Raw genomic sequence first — 24,812 nt, 5'->3', positions numbered from 1 at the left:
GCTTCTACCAAAGCGCGAGCGCTTTCTTTTGCTGGCCCTTTGTTATGGAATACCATGCCCACCGAACTGCGCCTTGAGCCATCTCCCAAAACATTCAAGCAAAAACTCAAGACATGGTTATTCACACATGCTTATACTTGAAATAAATATGTCCTCCCCTCCTTTACCTGCCCTGCCTTTCTACCCGACACCCCCTGTCTATATACCATCTCTAACTTCCCCTCTTTCTGCTCCTACTATAATGATCCTACCATATAATTGCTCCTAATCTAAGATTAGCACAATCGCTCCCCTCTTACCACTTCTAATTTAGAACTCCATCACCTTCTAACCCTCTCCCTTAGCTTTTACCTATTCCCCTTGAACCCTCATACTCTATAGTATTGTTTTAATTCAGCTCAGTTAAGTTACAACTAAATGATAGTTCTGTTTTTTTTTTTTTTTAAAGATTCTACTTGTTTTATGTTCAAATATTTATATACTTGCCTTTTTTAATTGTATAACGCTTATATAACTCTGTTAAATGTAAAACGCTCCGGCGTAAGTTCCTGTTCACTGTACACCGTGATATCTTTGAGCGGCGGTATATAAAAATTTATAAATAAATAAATAAATTTGGGGCTCACAAAACTTGAGAGAATGCATTAATCCATTTCTCAGAGAAACCATTCACTAGATTGGTTTAAAAAATCTAACCTTTCCTCTGATAAAGATTTCATCAGCTCTGTTAAAACAGAATCCGACAAACGAGTATTTCAAATCATACTCTGCCTCCCCCCCCCCCCCCCCCCTAAGCATCTAATACAATCAGGGCAGAGTTCAACAAAATTATAGAATCTTCTGATGTTTCTCCCAAAGATAGAAACTTATTCTACTCCCCATCCTATTAGTTTGACTGTCCTGAGTTTTAGCCTGGAGAGCGGTATGCATATCTTGGATTTTATCACAGAAAATAATTCAGAATTCATGTCTTGGAATCTTATCTTGCCTCACCACGCTGGGTTCAATATTCCCAGAAAACCATTAGAAATCCAAAAGGTTATCTTAGGATTATCATAGACTGCCTTAATCATACCAAAAACATCTTTTTATAGCCTTGGTAGTCACAGCATAGGAGTTATTAGCTGCAGATCGCCACATTCTCCTGTCTTATAATATATGCAACTTCAACCAACAAAACCAACAATGTTCTAATTATCTTTTACTCTTGAAATGTTAGTCTCCTTGAGCCCTATCCTCACCTTGCTCTTTCCATAGAACATTATCATTCAAGACCTGCACAATGTTTATCAATCATCCACCAAACTCTCAATGGACTCAGCTAATACACTCTCCAAATTACTTCACAACCTCCTCTCTAAACTGTTCTATATCTACTTTAGTTCTAGTTTTCCTACCCTTTTCCCCATATCCTTGCCCATAGTCTTTGATCATAGGTTCCTTGAAACATAGCCATACCACTGGATGATCTGATCAAGGACACAGCTTGTATCCCCAGAAAAATGAGACTGCATTTATTTCTGCAGATGCAAACATGAGATCTAAAATATGCTCCACTACATGCATGGGCAACTCTACTAGTTGACAAAAATCACTCACTAATGTCCCTCTGAGGAATCCCTGAGTACACAATCCTCTCTATTGACACTGAAATTGAAATCTTCCACAACTAACAAAAGGAATTTTAATGCCACCTATGCGATATTACCTCCAAAACCACACACTTTGCCCTGGGGGAATATATACCACTGCATACATATATTATGAAATTATTCTAGTATACATAGCTCAAATTCACCTAAATGTGTATATATATATTAGTATTTTGTAAGAAGTTTTTTAAAATTGCAAGTAAAAAACTTCAAATGAGTCACAATAGTCTAAAATTTTGAGAAAGTTTGGACTATCCTGACTGTCATCTGAAGTCTATGGCTGTCATCTGAAGTTGTTTTATTTATTTAAAAAGTGTTTCTATACTGCTTTTACAAACAGTTTAGTCAAAACGGTTTACATAAACGTAAAAAACATAAAAACAAAATAACTGAAAAATTACACAAATCACATAATAAAATAAAGGTTAAGAGTTATAAATAATCTAGTTAAATCAAAACAAAATCAAAATCAAGTGCCATCTTATAGCCGCTGAATATATATGGAAAAAAGGGAAATTTGAGGGAAGGGGATGACATTTTACAAAAATATATATAAAGACTAATGAGGTGAAAAGGGAGGGGAGGGAATGGGAAAAAATGATTTTTTGGGATGAAAAAATTGACATGAAGTATTACTTGCAATTTAAAAAAAAATTCTTAAATATATATATAACCAATGATTATAATCCAAGACATGGTCTAGGATAGATCTGAACATTGATTCCAAAAAACAAGTGGATTACAATGTCTTTATATGATGGTCATACATATACTTTGTGATATTGAGTCTACTGACATTTAGGTGAATTTGAGACTATGCTATTGTTTGATTATTCACCACATGGGTTTTTTGATGTTTATGAAATGATTCTAAACCCATTAAGATCCACTCAGACTCTATTTTTAAAAACTACTGCCACTCCTTTTCTTCACCTTAGACTGAAAAGCCATAATATATCCCACAGAGAAAAGTTGAGGTAAAGCTAACCTCCCCTTCCCTACCACCTTCAGGCATCCAAGTTTCAGTGATGAATAAAAAAACACACAGGCTTCTCATGCTCTATTAAACCCATAAAAGTATAATTTATTCATCACTGAAAATGCATTAAGCAACAAACCGTCTCTTCACCCATTCCCCCTTTATCCCCCACCTTTCCTTGGACAATCAAAAACCTTATTTCCCTTCTTTGTGAAAATCCCTCTTAACCCTTTTCAGCCTAACAAATAGCTCCCTCATCCTAAAACACAATTAATCTGACCCATCAGCCTTGTTCATCTCGCCTATAACTCCCCTCCTCGATACCTAATCTTTTCTACTTCCAAATGAGATCCACAAGGAGCGACTGTTCCAACTCCTTGTTTCCCCCCCCCCCCCCCCCCCACCTTTGTTGAGCCCTTCAGTGGCATCTAAGGGCCAAAATTAGCCCATGGAATGGACACTATCAGATCTGTTTTTCCAAATTGGAAGACTTACCAATAAATACTGGCTAATAGTTTGACACTGGCTACTTTTTCAAGGGCTGCTTGTACACAAGAAACAAACTGGTGGAGCTAATATCTGGGCTTCATTTGCCATTATTATTTTTGTCCAAATATACTAAGCAGAAAGGGCAGACTTTAAATATTTTGAGACTAAGATCCACCACTTATAGCAACCTTGCAGTAATGCCAATTAACGTTGAGACCATCATAACCTCAGTTGCTAGTATACACATTTAGTAGCTAAGCTGTGTGTTTTAATCATCTGAATCAAGCTTTTTATCATCTTGTTTTTTATAATTTTTATTGCAGCATATAAAATTTCAAAAGTAGAATAAAAATACACATGACATTTAGATCTAGATTCTTGACACAGGCACTGTGTTTTGAACATTGTCTTCCGGGGAACTTTTAGGACTCTGGTGTCTGAATAGGTTGTCTGCAGATTTGTGGGTTCCATGGCAGCCATTTTATACAATGTATTAAACTTTCAAAATCAATCAATCAAATTGAATCCCTTGCTATTTTCTGATAGGTGACATGCTCAGGTATGTCATTTTTTTCTCCTTTTCAAGTAACACAGATTCATTGTATTTCCTCATTCATACTATGGCGCTATGGTGTTGAGAGGGAAAATCCAGAATTGACCCTGGTAAGTCAATACTGAAACTATATCTGCCCCCCTCTCTAGTGTCGCTACCTGCTCAGTGATGGAACATATCAAACACATGATTATGGGACAGACAGTGCTGTACAACAGGAACTTTTTTGCATTTTTAAATAGCTCCATTGTTCTTTCAAACATACACGTACAGTTTTCTTTGCTGCCAATATATTCAGTTCTGGAATGATATTGAATCATGTAAATCATATTACATGTGTACAGCAGTCAGAACTTCTCTTGTGTGCTACAATAATTAGTTACAGGATGTTGCCACATCTCTCCCTCTATAGTCTGAAGAGACATGTTACATTCTTGACATGCTTTTTTTATACCCCACTTGATGTTCGACTACTGAAATTTTGGGTGGGACTGCTTGTACTACAAAATCTCTATAGACTTCGTGCCCCTGAGTAGAAAATGGCTGTCCTGCAGGCAACCTGTTTAGATGCCTGAGTGATAATTTACCCTGAAGCCGATATTTAAAACACTGGGCCTCTAAATCTGAATATCATAAGTGTTTTGTTCTTCTTTTGAAATTTTATATGCTATAACAAAAAATCTGAACCTCTCCCCAAGAAGATAAAACAAACTTGAGACCGATGGTTAAATCACACAGCTTAGCTACTAAATATGTATGCTAGCAATTGAGGTTATGAGGGTCTCAACATTCATTGGCATTATTACAAGGTTACTATTCTTTTTATACCAGGTAGTGGTGATATGTCTAAGAGATTGCATATATTCTTTTAATCTTTTTGTTTTGCATTTTCTGTTCTTTCATAGTTTAGGAAGAACTATGTTAGTAACTGAAAATGTATTTATCTTTAGTGGAAGATAAGCTTTTTGTCATTGGTTTTTAGGTTTTGCTTTTGAGAATTTTTTTTATGCTTGAGACAGCTGTTAGTAGATAATAGAATTGCTGTAAAACACAAATTATTAAGCCATTTACTTAAGTTTTGTTTTTATCTTTCAGAACACTGCAGTAATGGAAGATTCAAATGAAGATGAGTCTTTAAAGAAAAATACTCTTTGGCAGGTATGAAACTGTTTTAGTGTTTTGAGCTTGGGCCAAGGACAAACTAGAGAGGGGCTACAGGGCATGGGGAAGAGTGATTGAAGGAAAAGGCAAGAAGAGAGCTAGGCCTTGATAGATGGAGTCAGTCCAAAATCTTAAGAGCCAGCAGCTGTAGGGAAAACTACAAATACCTATGAATGTATATCTTAGGGTTTAATTTATTTACTGGTTTAAGTTCTGAGTAAAACTCCCGTTATTTGTCAAGGTTCAGTAATTTCTTTATTTGCTTTTTAAAAAAATAATTTAAAAATTGATACATTTCACTTTTGTCAAATGTACAGCAATTGTTTTAGAAATTTGACAGTTTAATGTTTCACAGTCTAAATTGTCTTAATAGAGCAGTCAATTGTAAACTTGCATAGACTTCATAAGTACATAAATCCTAATAACTCCAAATTACTCAGGACCACTTCTTTTTTTTTTTCTCTCTTTATTTGTAAGAAATTGACACATCCACATTCACATTCAAACAAATACAGAAGAGTAGGGCATATAAAACAAAGCACATATGCATCAAGCTAAACCATACAATTCTCTAACAGCCCAGATTTTGTTTTACTCTACTTTCTCGCCCTTCAAGAGAAATCTGGGCAGTTGAGTATTAGCAGTTTCCCTACATTGCCCTTGCCAATGGTCCATGTCAGGATTGTATTTCCAAAAGGTGGCAGTCATGAATTTTGTGGACAGGAGAAGTTGAGCCACCAGCAATTTATTCTGTTGAGGAATTAGACCCATCACCTCTTCCAAGCAAACTGTAGGGACATATGTATTGTGGCCCTAATAATGTCTGAGATTTCGTGCGTTACCTTCACCCAAAAGTGCTTCACTCCTCAACGGTTTCACCATGTGTGCAAATAAGAACCCCACACCCCCTTCAGCACATGGATGACAGCAGTGGGAAATAATTTAGAAAAATATGCAGGCATATATGTTCTATGTGAGAGCTTAATTATCAGTTCGGCCCTTCTATTACAAATAGAGAAATGTGTAGTCAGCCATATATTTTTCCATGTGGCCTCATTTAATGTGAGGCCCAAATTCCCCTTTCAGTTATTGAACAAATGAGAGGGCATAGTCTTGCCATATTTAGATTGCAGAATATCCCAGAAAATGATAGATGCCTTTTGCAGAAGGCCCATCTTCACATAAAGTTTTCATCCCATTCAACTGTAAATCAAAGTTGCTCAGCACTAGCGTAAGTAAGAGCCTAATGAGTCATTGCCCAAATCAAATTCCTGCTGAATATCCTGAAACATTCTGAATCTCCCATCCTCACATAGCTGAGCGACTACGTGCAGGCCTGTGTCACTCCATATTTTATTAAAATCATGCCAAAGGTACATCCAGCAATACCCTCGTCACGGTTTGCCTGCCTTGTAGCCTCCCCTCCATCAGGGGTCCTCAGTGAGCCCTGCTCCCAGCTGCGCAAGTTACCTCCTCACTGATCACCTGATGCCTCAGCCCCTAGGCCTACTTAACCCAGTCTGTCAAGTCCCTCTGGGCTTCTTCATTGAGTCACCTCGGCTCTGTGACCTGGCCACCTCCTTCTTGCTATTCTATCTTACCTTGCGGTGGCCTATCCAGGCCTCCCGCCTTTCCTTGCAGCCTCCGAGCCTACCAGTTACTTTGCCCAATCTCATGCCCCATTGGGCTTTCTTGTTGAATGTCTAGTCCAGTCCTGATCAGACCAGTTCTGTCCTTGTTTAGTCCTGTCCTATTCTTGCCCACATTCTTCTCATCTGGGACCCCTGCCAGATAGGCATCTATAGCTTTTCTTGTAATAGTCTTAGCTGATGCATACAATTCCCCCCAAAATTGGGAGAAACATTCACTAATTCCCTGGATATCATATATTGGCTTACCCTGTCTGTCTTTGATTTTAAGTATCTGATTTTGAGTCATTCTCTCCTTTAACTTGCTAGGTAATAACCTGCTAGCCTTATTTCCAAACTCAAATTACCCTTGTTTTACCTTAACTATTTGAAAATGTATCTCCTGTAAATCTAGGGCCTTTAGTTCCTTTTGTGAAGATCCCAGTTGTGCCAATAATTGTAGGGCTGGAGACCTCTTATATTTTAATTTCAATTGCGCTATCTTCTACAATAAATAGATCCTAGTTTTCACTCTTTCCTTTTTTTCATGGGCTGCCCTTGAGATAATTTTCCTTCGTCCCACAATGTAACTGGAGACACCTCTCCTGTATCATCAATGTGTAAATAGTCCTGAATATCGGCTCTGTTGGTCACAAAAACCCCTGATGCTCAAGAGACTCTTGTTTAGTTTCCAAAATCGCTTCTCTGAATACGTTCCCGATAGCAAGATTGACACCCAAGTGGTGGAGTGATCATGCTGTTATCAATCCAATATCTGCATCTGTGACCTGAGAAAGTAAGGATTTATCAACCAAAAAATAATTGTGGGATATACATTATGAACATTGAACTAGAATGTATAGTTTTGCAGCATGAGGTTATGCACCCTCCAAATGTCTACCAAGCCTTATTCTGCCATCAGGGCTTTCAGTCAGGGCTATTTTGGTGTGTGAATCTCCATCCTTCCCCAGAAATGTCCAAATAGGGATATCTTGTTAAATTGAAATCCCCCTCCCCCGAAATATGTCTTCCCTCTGCCTACTCTAAGAATCTTGTAGATGGCATCTTAAAAGGATCTCTGCATGAATGTTTCCTTATTCATTCTCATTTTAACAATGATTTATCACTCATCTTAGACTCTGATGACAGATTTGACATCCAGTATAAGATTTTTTGAAAACATGATCCCTACTCCACAGTACTTATTCTTTATAGTAGCTTATGCAAAAAATAGTTGTGGAAAGTCTTGACTGCATTAAATGTTCATATCTTTTCTGCAAGTGTGTTTCTTGGCAGAAATATACATGTCTTAGATTGAACCACTTTTTAAAGCACTAATTTTACATTTATTAGGGGTATTCAGCCCCTTAATATTTAAGGATATAACTTTTATTCATATATTTTTATTAAAATTTACTGAACTTCATAATCAAAATCTACTATGACCATGTATAAAACAATAGCTGTTTTAGGTTTAATTCTTAGTATTACACAGGATTTGGTGAGAGAGGTAACAGTAGTGGGGCCACTTGGCAATAGTGATCATAACATGATCAAATTTGAACGAATAACTGGAAGGTAAACAATAAGTAAATCTACGGCTCTAGCACTAAATTATCAAAATTTTCATTTATAAAATGAGGAAAATAGAAAAAAAACTGAAAGGTGCAGTTGCAGAGGTTCTGTTCAACAGGTATGGAAACTGTTTAAAAATACAATCTTAGAAGCGTAGTCCATATGTATTCCACACATTAAGAAAGGTGGAAGGAAGGCAAGGCGACTACCAGCATGGTTAAAAGGTGAGGGGAAAGAGGCTATTTTAGCCAAAATAAAATCTTCAAAAATTGGAAGAAGGATCCATCTGAAGAATATAGGAAAAAGAATAAGCCTTGTCAAGTTAAGTATAAAACATTGATAAGACAGGCTAAGAGAATTTGAAACGAATTTATATGTAGAGGCAAAAACTCATAATAAAAACGTTTAAAAATATATCTGAAGCAAGAAACCTGTGAGGGAGTTGGTAGGACCATTAGATGACTGAGGGGTTAAAGGGGCTCTTAGGGAAGATAAGGCCATTGCAGAAAGTCTAAATTAATTATTTTTGCTTCTGTGATTACTAATGAGGATGTTGGGGAGATACTGGTTCTGGAGATGGTTTTCAAGGGTGATAAGTCCAGATGATCTGAACCAAATCACTGTGAACCTGGAAGATGTAGAAGGCCAGATTGACAAACTGAAGAGTAGCAAATCACCTGGACTGGATGGCATGCATCCCAGCATTCTGAAGGAACTCAAAAATAAAATTTCAGATCTGTTAAAATTTGTAATATATCATTAAAATCATCCATTGTACTTGAAGACTGAAGGGTGGCCAATAACCCCAATATTAAAAAAAAAAAAAAAAAAAAAAGGCTCTGGGGTGATCCGGGAAACTATAGACCTGTTGCGGATTCAGACCGTGCACACTGGTATCCTGGGTGCTAATCTCATATAACACACACTATTACTGGGATTATACATGGGGTCTTAAACCCAGTGGCTTATCCCCTACAGAAATAGCCACACACAATTACTGGGATTATACCTGGGGGCTTGAAGTCAGGAGTTATCCCCAACAAAAGAGCCACAAACAAACTTTGATTCAGTACGTCACAGTTCCAGGTAAGAAAGTAAGTTTATTTGAGCAATAGGAGGATAGAACAAATAAAATCAGATATAGAAGAAGTAATGGTAGATGATAATTGCTACATAGACATTGTGGATCTCCTGAAAACCTGGCCTGGTTGTGGCACTCGAAGACTGGAGTTTGCCATCACTGCTCTAGGGGTTGGTTTATTTATTTATTTATTTATTTATTTATTTATTTAAAGGTTTTTATATACCGAGGTATGGCTATGTGCCTTCACCCCGGTTTACATGTACAACAACCAATTACATTTGACAGTAGACATTTAACATTTCACAGTTTAACATTTATTTATTTATTTATTTTTAATTTTTATAGACCGAAGTTCTTGTAGGAACTACAAATCAATCCGGTTTACATACAACTTTTAAATGCCCAAAAAGAGTAGTGGGCTTTACATAGAACAGTTGAACAATAAAACAGGTAACAATAGAACTAACAATAATGATGGAACAAATAGAATAGATAACCAATTAAACATAGTAATATAGTAATAAATATTATATAGAAAATAAATATAAAAGAGATAGAGTAAATGGAGTGTGAGTACAGTATAAATACAAAAGATGAAAGAGCTCAAAAATTAAGGTACAGTTGAAAAAAATCGTAATGGAAAAACAGTGAGATAACCCATGATTTGGGTTAAAAGACTTGATTAGGTAGCATTAGATGTCTGGGAAGGCTTGACGGAAAAGCCATGTTTTTAGCTTTTTTTTGAACTCCTGATGACTTGGTTCTAGTCTTAGATCTGGGGGGAGCGCATTCCATTGGTGGGGGCCTCCTGAAGATAGTGCTCTTTTGCTCAGTGATGATTTTACCTGTGGGGCTTGCAATGTGCCTTTGTATGCGCTTCTAATTGGTCTGGATGAAGTATGAGGTTGGAGTTGGGTGCTTAACATGATCGGAGCAAGATTGTATGTTGCTTTGTGAATAATTGTGAGCACTTTATAGAGGATCCTGTGGTTAATAGGAAGCCAATGTAGGTTACGAAGGATTGGAGTGATGTGATCTCTTTTATTAGAGTTTGTAAGTATTCTGGCAGCAGCGTTTTGAACCATTTGTAAGGGTTTGATGGTATTTGAGGGTAGACCGAGAAGGAGGGAGTTGCAATAATCGAGCTTAGATAGTATGATGGATTGAAGTACTAGCCGGAAGTCAGAGAAAACATTTCACAGTAACTGATTCAGCTAAAAGAAAACTTGTAATAAATCGTAGCATTTTGAACAGGGTCAGTCGGATGGGACAACAAGGTAAAAAAGGACAGTAATAGTGTAAAAAGCAAGAATTAACGAAAGGCCTTGTTTATAATGACTGGGAGACATGGTTATCAGGGTGATATTAACAGGGGAGGTAAAGGTAAGTCTCGGAGTTACATATATTCGATAAATTCGATGTGATCAGTGACTTGATCTGTGAACTAAACCGATACCGTCTTTGAATGTTTGGCTGAATATCTAGGTTTTGAGCTCTTTTTTTAAAAGATTTAGTGTTAATTTGTGAGCTCAGATTTTGTGGTAGTGAGTTCCATAAATTTGGACCAGCGATAGAAATGGCTCGATTTCTTGTTGTGGAAAGTTTAGCTAATGGGAGTGAAGGTATTACAAGATTTAGATTACTTGCTGTTCTGGTTGTACATTGTGTTCTGTGAAGCTTTATGATATTGTCAAGGGCTGTGTTATCTGCCTTGTATATTGCATTATGAAGAATTGTTAAGATCTTGAATTCAATTCTTTTTTCAACTGGAAGCCAGTGTAGGCTCTTGAGTACGGGGGTGATGTGGTCTGATTTCTTCTTGCCTGTCAGTGCTCTGGCTGCAGCATTTTGTAGTAGTTGTAGTGGTTTTAAGGCTGCTTTAGGTAGTCCTATCAGTAGTGAGTTGCAATAGTCTAGACTGGTGAAGATCAGAGATTGTAGGACTGTCCTGAAATCTTGGTGGTGTAGCATTGGTTTTAGGTGTTTAAGTATTTGTAGTTTGTGGAATCCTTCTTTCGTTTTTGTGGAGATGTTTTTTGAAGTTTAGTTCACTGTCAATCCAAATTCCCAGGTCTTTTACATTTTCTTTGAGTTGTATGGAAATGTCGTCTATTTGAAGTGATGGTATGGTTTTGGGTCCTGCGTTTTTTCTTTCTATTAGAATGCATTCCGTCTTGCTCATGTTTAGAAAAAGCTTTAGTGGTTTAGCAAACTTCTGATTGAATCAAGGTAGGATGCTGCTTGTATCAGTGTGTCTTCGATTGTGGTAGAGATTGGAATAAGGAGTTGTATGTCATCGGCATACATATAGAAGGTTAGCCCTAGGCTTGATAGGAGTTGACATAGGGGGAGTGGATAAATATTGAAGAGAGTGGCAGAGAGAGCAGACCCTTGTGGAACTCCTGTTTCAAGGGGGATTGCTTCAGATGATTTACTGTTGATAGAGACCTAGAAGAATCTATCTTTTAGGAACGAAGTGAACCACTTCAGCATTTTGCCCGCTAACCCGATGTTTGCTAGGCTCTATATTAACCTTTTGTGATCGACTGTATCGAATGCTGCGGATAGGTCGAGGAGAATTAGTAGATGTCCTATTTTGCTATCCATTCCTCTGAGTATGTTGTTTGATAGGTTGAGCAGTAGAGTTTCGGTACTGTGGTTTTTCTTGAAGCTGTGTTGAGTGGTGTGAAGAAGTTTGTATATGTCCAGGTGTTCATTAAGCTGTTTCAGGACTGCTTTCTCTGTCATTTTTGCAAGAAGGGGTAGATTTGATATAGGACGGTAGTTGTTCATGTCATTTGGATTCAGGTTCTTTCTTTTTAGTATTGGTTTGATTGTTGCAGTTTTCAGTTCGATAGGTAGCTCACCTTCTTCAAGAGATTTATTGATAATTGCTGCTATTGTAGGAGCTATGGAATGAGAGATTTCTTTAAGTTCTTTAGTCGGGATGGTGTTGAGGTCATGGCGGGCTGGGTTTATTTTTTTAGCATTTTTATCAGCGTCTATTGAGGAGATAGGTTCAAAATACAACCAAGGTGTACTATTCGTTGTGTTGGTTTTTTCTTCTTTGGTTGAGGGGGTTTTGAAGGTATCAGTTATTTTGGTTATTTTTGTCTTGAAAAATGATGCTAGGACTTGGCTCAAATTTTTGGTTTCGGTTATGTCTGCGCTGATGTTTTCAGAGATGAGGTTATTTACTATGTTGAATAGGGATTTGGAGTTATTGGTGGAGCTTTAGATTTTTTGGCTGAAATAGTCCCGCTTGGTGTTCAATATCATTTTTTTGTAGGTGGCCATTTGGGTGCGGTACCTTTGTGCTTTTACTGGACATCTGTCTTTTAGCCATTCTTTTTCAATTTTCCTGAGGTTAGATTTCATGCTTCTTAATTGAGTGTTATACCATGGGTTTCGTTGTTCTTTGTGGCTTTTTATCTGTTTAATTTTCTCCGGGTTTATATTGTTAGCTGTGCTTTCTGTGATTTGGAATCATGATTGGATCGCGCTATTTATGTTTGAGAGGTCAAGGTTGGTTAGTTGTTTTCCCAGTTCTTGTTGCAGTAGATCGATTTGAAAAGGCGGCCGGTATTTGAAGGATTGTTGAGGTTTGTTAGTTCTTAAGTCGTTGATTATTGCCTTTGTATTGCATTGTAGTATGTAGTGATCAGACCAGGGGATTGGATTGACTGAAATAGAAGAATCTGAGAAGTATTGGTTAGTGAAGATCAGGTCGAGTATATGACCCGCTTTATGTGTGGGGTTGTTAACTTGGAGGTTGAAATTTAGACTAGTTAGCATGTCGAGTAGGGTTTGGCAATTTTGTGATCTGGGACTGGTGTCAGTGTGAAGGTTGAAGTCGCCAAGAATGATAGTAGGTTTTTTCATATTAATGTTTGTTATCAGGAATTCTAGCAGTGGAGAGATGTCGTTGTCCAGAAGTTTGGGCGGGCAGTATACTAAACATATTTGTAGGCTTTGTGAGTCAAAGAGGGCTGTTTCATATTGCATTTGTATCTCGTGGGGAATCACCTTCATTGTGAATTGTTTTTTTATTAAAAGGAGAAGTCGTCCTCCTCTACGATTCTTGCGAGGGATAGAAAACGTGTCGTAATCATAGTTGTTAAGTTGGTTCGTTAAGACTTGATCAATATTTTTGAACCAAGTTTCTGTTATGGCGATGAAATCGGGGTTTTTTTCTTGCAGTATGTTGGATATTAGCATATATGTTTTGGTTAGTGATTGAGCGTTGATGAAAAGGAAGGTGAGACAGAGTATGTTTTTGAAATTTTTCATTAATGGGATGTTTATTAGGTGTCTGTATTTTTTTTGATGAGGTGTGATAGTCGGGGTAGCCATCTTAGAGATTGGTGATTTATGTTGATGTAACAGGGTGTTGCCGGCAGATGCTGAGAGAGTAGTAAGTTGGGAGAATTATCAGTAAGGGAGCTAATTGATGTTTGCTGAAATGATGATGAGTGTTGGATGGTGATATTTTGAGGTTGCTTGTCAGTGAGATGATGTGTGCTGGAGGGTAGCTGCTGAGATGAGCGTCTGGTTGTCGAGATGAGCGATTGTTGAGATGAGAGATATCTGTGAATGCGTGCTGTATGTTGTTTTTTGAGCTGAGGATAGGTGCTGGAAGCCGAGATGAGGATGGGTGCCGGCTGCCGGGATGAGGATGGGTGCCGGCTGCCGGGATGAGGATGGGTGCTGGAAGCTGGTTGCAGAAGAGAGAATGAGAGGTGGGTGGTTGTAGGTGAGTTATGAAGGAGGTTGAATTAAGGTTATATCCTGGGTGTAGCACATATGAAAGGGTGGAATTCTATGTAGTGTTGGCGTGTAGAAGGTAATAGTCAATTCCATGCATCGTGTATCTTGGTATCTGGGTCTCACAAAGGGGCGCACGAAGGGGCAGGCCCCTTAGGTCGCGCTCCTTCGGGTGCGCGACGCCCCGGGGAGCGTCGCCAGATTTAAAGAGCCTTAGCCGGAACGTGATAGGCCGTTTGGGTAGGGGTGGGTGCGGCAAGACTCACCACCTGGGTCCTGCAGTGTTTATAGAAACATAGAAACATAGAAACAACGGCAGAAGAAGACCGAATGGCCCATCCAGTCTGCCCAGCAAGCCTCACACATTTTTTCTCTCATTCTTATCTGTTACTCTTAGCTCCTTGTTCTATTCCCCTTCCACCCCCACCATTAATGTAGAGAGCAGTGATGGAGCTGCATGCAAGTGAAATATCTAGCTTGATTAGTTAGGGGTAGTAGGGGCAGTAACCGCCGCGATAAGCAAGCTACACCCATGCTTATTTGTTTTACCTAGACTATGTTGTACAGCTCTTGTTGGTTTTTTTTTTTTTTTCTTCTCCCCTGCTGTAGAAGCAGAGAGCCATGCTGGATATGCATTGAAAGTGAAGTATCAGGCACATTTGGTTGGGGTAGTAACCGCCGTAACAAGCCAGCTACTCCTCGCTTTGTGATTGCGAATCCTTTTTTTTCTTCACCCCTGTCGTTGAAGCTATGCAGGATGTGAAGCATCAGGTTTTTTGTTTTTTTTTTTTTTTCCCCCTGCCCTTGAAGCAGAGAGCTATGCTGGAAATGCGTGATGTATCAGTCTTTCTCCCATGCCGATGCAGGAGAGAACCATGCTGGATATGCATGGAAAGTGAAGTATCAGACACATTTGGTTTGGGGTAGTAACCGCCGTAACAAGCCAGCTACTCCCCGCGTTTTGAGTGCGAACCCTTTTTCTTCTCCTTTGCCGTTGTAGCAGAGAGCTCTGCTGGATGTGTGAAGTATCAGTTATTCTTCTCTTCTGGTTTAGATCTTTGTCTGTTCCCATATGCTTTAGAATAAAGACCACTGATCATTTCAATTGCCACCCTCTGGACTGACTCCAATTGGTTTATACCCTTTTGAAAGTGTGGTCTCTAGAATACACAGTATTCCAAATGCAGTCTCATCAGGGACCTAAATGGGTTAATATAACCTCTTTTTTTTTTTTTTTTTTTTTTTTTTTTCTTCTGCTGACCATTCGTATCCTTAGACAGCCAAACATATTTTTGGCTTTTGCCATTGCTTTATCTACCTGCTTGGCCACCTTATGATGACACCCAGAACCAACTCTTCTTTCATGCTTAGAATTATTTCACTTCCATTACTGTACCTCTCCCTTGGCTTTTTGTAGCCTAAACACATTACTCTGCCCTTGAAGATAGGAAGTTCCTCTTCTTGTTCTCCCTTGCTGTAGAATATATGTGTGCTCCATGAGTCTGACCACTAGATGTTGCTGACTTCTCTCTCCTGGTGTAGGGGATGGTGCTTTGGGTTGGTGCAAGGAACACAAGTTGGACTATGGTGTCATATCTAGACTTCTTGTACAGTAGTATGGAGTACTGTGAGCCATCAGACCCATCTTTAGTGTCTTTTATATTTTAAGAATCCTTCAGCACATGGAAAACATCACTTCATTTAGTATTCACTGTGAGCCATTAACTGTTTTGAACCCTGATAAATGTTTATCTGACTGATAATGTAGGTTTTGCATTAATAAAGTTTCTTTTGACATGTAGACCTTCATGTAGGCCTGATTTGTTCCCAAATTATGCCATTTGGAGAGACTGTGCAAAAGGTGCACCACCAGAAATAGAGGACTATGAGTACATTGAAGCTCATGTTTTTTTGAGCCCTCAGAATGTATAACTTAAGTATTTCCATCATTAAAGTTTATAGTTGAGTAAGTATGGTATAAGTGCTGCTACCTTGCATATAGCTAGTGACCGAGGAAAAAATGGTACCAGCCTTACTCTAGTTATAAACTGCTCAGGTGATATCTATGCTAAAAACAGGCATATGGCTGCTCTTAAGCTTTTTAAAAACTAAATTAAAAGGAGAAACATGGTTGTGAGCTTACGATAATGAAAACACAGGTTGTCATGGAGATCTGTTTGTTTACATCAGTCAGCATCACCAGTGCAATTGTCAGATAGTACAGTAAGCCAGGAAGCCCAGTCACTTCTGAACATCGTGTTGGATGTGGAGTTCAAGATAGATAAAACAGTATTTACAGGTAGTGTAAATAACTAGACAAATGGAGGTGCCCAGCACCTGTGGGTTGTTCATGTTGCCAGTGTAACTTTCTTCCCTTTACTTTTTACACTGTAAGGAGTTTAACTCTTCTACTGTATTCAGTTCAAATGCTAAAGAATGTTTTATTTGCATGAGACACTTTGATATTCCTGCTTTTTAAATTTAACTTTGTCTTTATTGGATCTTAACATTAAAAACAAATACAATAACAATCATCACAGTGATACAGATAAATTGTTAATGGTTGGGAGTATACTGTAAATATATGAATCTCATCGCAGTAACACACCATGGGGAAATTATTCAGATTTAGCCAGAAATCAAGGAATTAATTTATTTATGATATTTCTGTACCCAGTTTTCTCAGAGTGAGATTGTATGCACAGGGTGGTATTTAGTATACTGAGATGGATCCTCTGTGGAATCGGCTGCTGCAAGTTGCAAACTGCAGCACACACACACACTTGGCGTCTTTTGAATTCTACATGGCTGTTTCATTGAGGTAGACAGCGTGTGCACCACATAATATATTTTCACTTTATTGGGAACTCCTTCAGCCTGGTCCAAAATATTTACACAGCTAACTTCTGGGGCACTACTAAACGATACTGGCACTAATCTTGTAAACCGCAGGTAGTCTTTTTGCAGTCCTTAGGAATATGATCCTGCCTCTCTGCAAGTATTGCCAAGTTCATAGTGCTTTCTTCTTTCGCCTCAAGACTGGTAGAGTAGGGACCTATTTTTCGTCCTACCAAATTCATACATATTTTCTTTCATTATCTGATATCCCACTTCATGATACCCATGACTTATGGTTTGCTGGATTCCAGCATTCCTCCTGACCCAGTGTACATTCTGTCTCCTCTTCTTCTGGAAGAGTATTCCTACTTTCCTCTCCAGCTCTTATTTGTTCTGTCTAGGGTTCCTTTTCTCTCCAGCAACTATTTTAAGGTATATCACACTGCCATGCTACCATTTCCTCTGCCTAGTTCCTCCAGAGTTCATTCTCTCCAGAGCTCTAACCAAAGATCATCCCAAGACTCAATTTGAATCTCAACTTGAACATTCTTTCTCAGATCTTCCAATCCTTTTCCTGAGCTGGCCCACCCCCTGCTTCTCCATTCTTTTGGCACATTTCACTTTAAAGCAGTAGCTGTAGGGCTGTCTCCCTTCCTTCCAGGGTGGCGCTCATTACATTGCAACACATCCTGATAACCTTGGGAGCTATCAAACTAACCCATGTCTTTGGACAGATCCCAGTAGTAGCTCTGGTCTGCACTTATTTTTAGCTTTTATATAGCCTTACACAGTCAAAGCATGCAAGACAATTGCATAAAACGATAAAGAAATGTGGACAGAATCACAGAAAAATGCTGAAGTGTTAAATATAAGAATAGGCAAGAGAGTAGGTGAATTTCCAGTCTGACAGACCATTTTGGGCAACTGAAGGAAGTTTATGCACAGAAGAGAAAAGGCCTGAAAGCAAAAGGTGGCTCACTTGCTGTGATGGGATATTGAAGAGGATGCAGTGACTGGCAATGAAGCAGGCAAGAACAAAATAGCAGTGAATAAGTGCAGAAAGGGAGGGGCCAGAATGAATGCATGTTAAGATTTGTTTTAAGATATTTTCATTTTTAGCATTTCTGTTTGGGTTTTTTTACTTGCCTTTTCCAAATCTGAGCACAAGACAAGTTACAATTCAGATACTGTTTCTGTGCCCAAGAGAACTTGCATTCTTTTTTTAAACTTTATTTTTATTAAGCTTTTATATTTAACAAAGCGCACAAATATAACTTTGCACATTAATGTGAATGGGAAACAATTTAAAAAGAGTGTTTATCCCAATCTAAATTTAAAAAAAAAAAGGGAGAGCAGTAAGATGAAGAGATCACCAGAAAATAGAATAGTAAGGCCATAACGAAAAATATAACTCCTGTAAATATAATATAATCAAGCTTGCTGATCCAGAATACGAACTGACAAAGATGTTAATGCTTTCCTAGCATCAATAAAGGACCTAAGTTGCTCAGGAGAGAAGATGATATAACTATTAAGAAGAACTTTACATTCTAAGTTGTAAAGCAATGGAGGGTGAAGTAGTTTGCCCAAAGTCACAAAGAGCATTAGTGGGAGAAATGGGATTTGAACCCTGGCTTCTCTGGTTCTTAGCCTGCTGCCCTAACAATGAGGCTTCTATTCCACTCCACTTGATTCTTGTAGTGGATCTTAAGATGGTGAACACAAGAAGTAGCAAATAGATGAGGGGGAGAGGGACGAAGTCATCTTTGCACACTTTATCCAAGCATTACCACTTGGATGTTAGGACTCGGGAGGATGCTGCATTTGTTCAGGCCGCCTACCACCTTGTCTAGATTAGCTTTGGTATCTCACTTGTTGGGATTGATCTGTCTGAACGCTGAGGAAAGAGAAATTACTATTTACCTGATGATTTCCTTTCCTCTAGTAAAGTAGTAATTTCTCCTTTTATTTGTTTGAAAAGGGAGCCACTAGCATAAAAGGCAGGGCAGACTGTAGGCAGAAATCAGCCTGACAGGTCCCTCCGAGGAATGACAAATTTTAGGGATGTGCAGAGCAAAAGTTTATGTTCATAAGTCCATAAGTCGAAAGGGGGGGTCAATTTCGGTCAATATGGACATATGGAGAATTCCATAAGTTGAGTCTATGTCCATACGTGCAAATAAAAATTTAAACCCCTCACCCTCCTTAATCCCACCCCCAAGACTTACCAAAACTCCCTGGTAGTCCAGCAGGGAGTCAGGACGCCATTTCTGAACTCCTTTGCGAGGAGCACGTGACGTCGGCGTCACATCGGAGTGACGCGGCGTCACGTGATTCCCCGCGCGTTCGCTCCGGGACCCTCGTTGCACCCAAAAGGAACTTTTGGCCAGCTTGGGGGGGCCTCCTGACCCCCCCCAAGCTGCGCGCCTGTGCGACCCCCTGCGATTCGGCGCTCAAGGCAGTCACATGCCGTGACGTCACGGCATGTGACTGCCTTGAGCGCCGACCCCTGCGTGTTAAATCTAGGCCGGGTCCGCACAGGCGCGCATTCATTCACTGCCGGTGGGGGCTGCCTCTCGGCAGCCCCCACCGGCAGTATTAAGCGCCTATACAGTAAAATGGGTTACGCGGGCATAACCCTTCCCTACCGCTTTAAAGCCGCGGCATGCATTTGCATGCGATTAGAGGAGAGTATCGGGGAGTTAGTGAAGAGAACTGTGCGTGCGGGGAGGAAGGGTGCGCCTGACACTGCCGCACTGTTATTACCGCGGCCTTACAGGATCGACCCGTAAATGAGGTAGTGTATCAAATATCTATGAATTGGCTTTTCATCCCTAAAAAATTACACAAACAACCCAAATATATATTATATAGTGTTTTCCCTTATTTTTTTGTGTGTAAATACATGTGTATATATACATCATAAAATCTTAATTTCTGTAAAAGAATAACATACTTATCTTCGAGTCATGATGATATGAGTATTTGCCAAAATGAGGCACGGCTCATCGGTGCACAATGCATCGGCGCAGGGTGCATTATTTATTTATTTATTTTATTTATTTAATTTTATATACTGGCAACCGTTTGCACATTGTGCCAGTTTACAAGTAACTTACAACAAAAGATATATAGGCATAGCCTTTACAGAGAACGACATTAGAATACGACGCATCGTCGCTTTTAGAATACGACGCATCGTCGCAGGGTGCGTCGGACAGTGCATCTGGAAGAACTGTATCACTCTCTGGGTCATCTTACCATGATATTCGCAAACGAAAACATGCTAGACATCACCAGCATGGTGATGCAAAACATACAAAACACCATGACCCACCTACAGCTCCACCATCTGCCTCTCCTCAGGATCCACTACAACACGAACACCATGCCAAACAAAAGGCAAAGAGAAAACCTCTCCAAATGCCTGAATCTCCACGGACGGACTCTGATGTAGAAGTGGTTCTCCTCTCTACTAATGTTTCATCAGAGGCTGATAGTTCTCATTCGGATTGGTCCTCTCTTCATAATGTCATTCAATCCACCGTCCAGAACCATGCCATCCTTCTCAGGACTTGTTTCTGGGAACACTGCCCCCACCTTCAAAGCCACTTCCAATGCCTTCACAACATACCCTAGCATCAAAGGCAATGATCAGCTTCCAAGTTCAAGGTCCTTGTTATTATGTAACTTTTTGCTTCTCTGCTTTTGTCTCTGCTAATCGTAAAAAGTTGTTCCTTATGTTACGTTATGTTATACTGATCTACCCCTGTTCGATGTAAACCGACCTGATATGGTATTCAACCTTGAAGGTCGGTATAGAAAAATGTTAAATAAATAAATAAATGTCACAAATTTCTCTGACTTTGAATACGTTCTTTCAAGTTCTGGAGGCCGCACATCCCCAGATTCCAGGTCCATCTTCTCCAACCTCTCTTCGACGACTACAGACTGTCCCATCTCCAAATCAACGGGAAGAACCAATCCCAATTCCGGATTGACCGAATTCTCCACACTCTCAATGGTCTACGTTGTCTCCATTCTCATCTACAGGATTTCCGTCAGATCCCTCCGAGGGCCTTCCAGAACCTTGTTCTCCTCCTGAGGATTTATCCTATGCTAAATTCATAGAAAATGTAGGATCTCTCTTAAATATTGAAACAGGAAAGGTTCCCGACCCTCGTGCTGAGGTTCTAGGGATTCTAAAGATATTTGAAATGCTGCCAGAGCCACCAGCTCTACCACCACATGCTGTACTAGATGCGGTTCTGCATAAAATGTGGGAGAAACCCTTTACCCACCTCAGCGGCCTCAAGGAAGACTGACTTAAAATACCGAATGAAAAATTCCACTGTCTGAGTCCACTCAATTACCCCACAACTCTGTAGTAGTAGAATCTGCACTACTACGTGCCAAAAGATCAAAACTTCATGCAAATTCACCACTGGGAAAAGACCATAAATCCCTGGATGATTTTTGCCGTAAGGTGTATCATTTCTCCATGCTGGCCACAAAGATCCAACACCATCAATTTTACGTAATCCAATACCTCTTTGAATGTCTACAGAGATTACGTCCCATATGTGTGGCTTTCGATAACTCCTTACCACAACCATTTACAGACATGGAGAAAGGTCTTTGACATTTACTCCGTTCTGTTTGTCATTTGAATCATCGGCTAGATCCTCAGCGACCGCGATAGCAGCACGACGCATGGTATGGTTAAGGGCTAGTTCCAAAAGTGATGATGTCCATGACAAGTTGGTTGATGTATCTTGTCTGGGGGACAGTCTTTTTGGTAACAAATTTGGGGAAACAGTTACCCTTCTGAAAGAACAGAATACTGCAGTTGAATCTTTGACATCATCAGACCCTCATCCTTCTAAAAGATTTTACCTTTCATTCAGAAGACCTTATGCAAGAGCACCTTTCAGACCGTACAATACTTATAGATCACATTATTACCCCAATCAGCGTTACCAACCACAAACTCAACCTTCACGTAGACGTCCTTGCCAACCATGACCTCAAAAACCAACTCCAGCAGCACCTCCAAAACAAACTCAGTCTTTTTGAGCTACCCAGAGCCACTTCCACTGTACTACATAGGAGGCCGCCTTCAACACTTTTATGCCAGTTGGGAGACGATTACTTCAGATCGCTGGGTACTAAACATCATAAAAGAGGGTTACAGATTAAATTTTCTAACCCTTCCCACCCTTCCTCAAGTTTCCCCTCTCAGGAACACATCACAACACTCCAAAGACCTACAGGAACAGTTAGTCACTCTACAGTTGCAGAACTCAATTCGAGTAATCCCAATCTCCTTCAAAAAATCAAGGGTTTTACTCCCCATATTTTCGCATTCCAAAAAATTTGGGAGGTCTTCAAACCAGTCTTATACTTGTGAAACCTCAACAAACACATTCAAAAAGAAAAATTCAAAATGACATCTCTCAAGAGTATTCTTCCTCTTCTGCAACCCAACGACTGGCTATGCTCCATAGACCTGAAGGATGCTTATTCCCATATACCCATGCACCCTTCCTCCTGGCATTACCTATGCTTCCAAGTTCAGAACAATCATTATCAATTCAAAGTTCTACCCTTTGGCCTTTCCTCAGTCCCGAGGGTATTCACGAAATGCTTAGCGGTGGCGGTGGCTCATCTCAGACAGCTCTCGATACAGATTTTTCCCTATGTCGACGACTGGCTGTTGGTAGCCTCTGATCAGACTACCTTAAGGACTCACGCATTCCAAACAATCAATTGTCTTCAGACGTTGGGATTCATAATCAATTACGAAAAATCCCATCTGCAACCAACACAGGTTCTACAGTTCATTGGAGCGCTCATCAATACTGTGCAATAGAGGGCTTACCTACCACAAGACAGGATACAAACTCTGTCCTCTCTTGCTCAATGTCTATTCAATCAATCGCATGCATCAGCACGCCAAATTCATCAACTGCTGGGTCGTATGGCAGCGGCCGTCCATGTAGTCCCATATACAAGACTCCACATGCGTCATCTACAGTGGGGACTCAAGAACCAAAGGTCACAGTTCTGGCAACCACTCTCGACCAGAGTACGCCTTACTAGACAAATGCGCACAGACATTCAATGGTAGACAAACACCAACCATCTGATCTCGGGAGCACCTGTTCAGCGGTCTCTTCATAAAGTCACTCTCACCATGGATGCATCCCGGAGGGGCTGGGAAGCCCCTTTAAACAAAAACCTCAGGGCCGTTGGTCTCTTCGTGAGTCCAACTTTCAAATCGATCTCCTCGAACGTCGGGCCATTTGGAAGGCACTTCAAACCTTCTCTACCCAACTTCGAAGAAAACATATCATGGTATACACAGACAATCAGGTAGCCATGTTCTACATAAACAAAAAAGGAGGATCAGGTTCCTGGATTTTCTGTCGGGAAGCGCTTCACATACTGACTTGGGCAATATCGAACCAAGTCTCGATACAAGCCACTTACCTTCCCAGTCTAGACAATGTAACAGCGGACCGCCTCAGCAGAATTTTCCATCCACACGAATGGACCTTGAATCAGGAAGTGGTGTCCAGCATATTCCAACAGTGGGGTTTTCCAACCATGGACCTGTTTCCCCAGAGAGCAACCGGCAAGAACATAAGAAAATGCCATACTGGGTCAGACCAAGGGTCCATCAAGCCCAGCATCCTGTTTCCAACAGTGGCCAATCCAGGCCATAAGAACCTGGCAAGTACCCAAAAACTAAGTCTATTCCATGTAACCATTGCTAATGGCAGTGGCTATTCTCTAAGTGAACTTAATAGCAGGTAATGGACTTCTCCTTCAAGAACTTATCCAATCCTTTTTTAAACACAGCTATACTAACTGCACGAACCACATTCTCTGGCAACAAATTCCAGAGTTTAATTGTGCGTTGAGTAAAAAAGAACTTTCTTCGATTAGTTTTAAATGTGCCCCATGCTAACTTCATGGAGTGTCCCCTAGTCTTTCTACTATCCGAAAGAGTAAATAACCGATTCACATCTACCCGTTCTAGACCTCTCATGATTTTAAACACCTCTATCATATCCCCCCTCAGTCGTCTCTTCTCCAAGCTGAAAAGTCCTAACCTCTTTAGTCTTTCCTCGTAGGGGAGTTGTTCCATTCCCCTTATCATTTTGGTAGCCCTTCTCTAACTTCTCCATCGCAATTATATCTTTTTTGAGATGCGGCGACCAGAATTGTACACAGTATTCAAGGTGCGGTCTCACCATGGAGCGATACAGAGGCATTATGACATTTTCCGTTTTATTCATCATTCCTTTTCTAATAATTCCCAACATTGTTTGCTTTTTTGACTGCCGCAGCACACTGAACCGACGATTTCAATGTGTTATCCACTATGACACCTAGATCTTTTTCTTGGGTTGTAGCACCTAATATGGAACCCAACATCGTGTAATTATAGCATGGGTTATTTTTCCCTATATGCATCACCTTGCACTTATCCACATTAAATTTCATCTGCCATTTGGATGCCCAATTTTCCAGTCTCACAAGGTCTTCCTGCAATTTATCACAATCTGCTTGTGATTTAACTACTCTGAACAATTTTGTGTCATCTGCAAATTTGAGTATCTCACTCGTCGTATTTCTTTCCAGATCATTTATAAATATATTGAACAGTAAGGGTCCCAATACAGATCCCTGAGGCACTCCACTGTCCACTCCCTTCCACTGAGAAAATTGCCCATTTAATCCTACTCTCTGTTTCCTGTCTTTTAGCCAGTTTGCAATCCACGAAAGGACATCGCCACCTATCCCATGACTTTTTACTTTTCCTAGAAGCCTCTCATGAGGAGCTTTGTCAAACGCCTTCTGAAAATCCAAGTATACTATATCTACCGGTTCACCTTTATCCACATGTTTATTAACTCCTTCAAAAAAGTGAAGCAGATTTGTGAGGCAAGACTTGCCCTGGGTAAAGCCATGCTGACTTTGTTCCATTAAACCATGTCTTTCTATATGTTCTGTGATTTTGATGTTTAGAACACTTTCCACTATTTTTCCTGGCACTGAAGTCAGGCTAACCGGTCTGTAG

At 39.9% G+C, this 24,812-nt stretch overlaps 1 protein-coding gene across 2 annotated transcripts in view; it reads left to right on the top strand.

Annotated features, from left to right (window-relative positions):
• FBXW11 (F-box and WD repeat domain containing 11) overlaps positions 1-24,812 on the top strand; it is a 291,067-nt gene that overhangs the window by 62,505 nt on the left and 203,750 nt on the right. For both annotated transcript variants that reach the window (XM_029583589.1, XM_029583590.1), the window contains one exon: positions 4,769-4,831. In XM_029583589.1, coding sequence (XP_029439449.1) covers positions 4,769-4,831 — 63 coding nt within the window. The remainder of the gene's footprint in view (positions 1-4,768; positions 4,832-24,812) is intronic.

This window comes from Rhinatrema bivittatum, chromosome 18 (genome assembly GCF_901001135.1).
Source record: "Rhinatrema bivittatum chromosome 18, aRhiBiv1.1, whole genome shotgun sequence".
Lineage (NCBI taxonomy): Eukaryota > Metazoa > Chordata > Amphibia > Gymnophiona > Rhinatrematidae > Rhinatrema > Rhinatrema bivittatum.
This window is presented reverse-complemented; position numbering and strand designations above follow the sequence as displayed.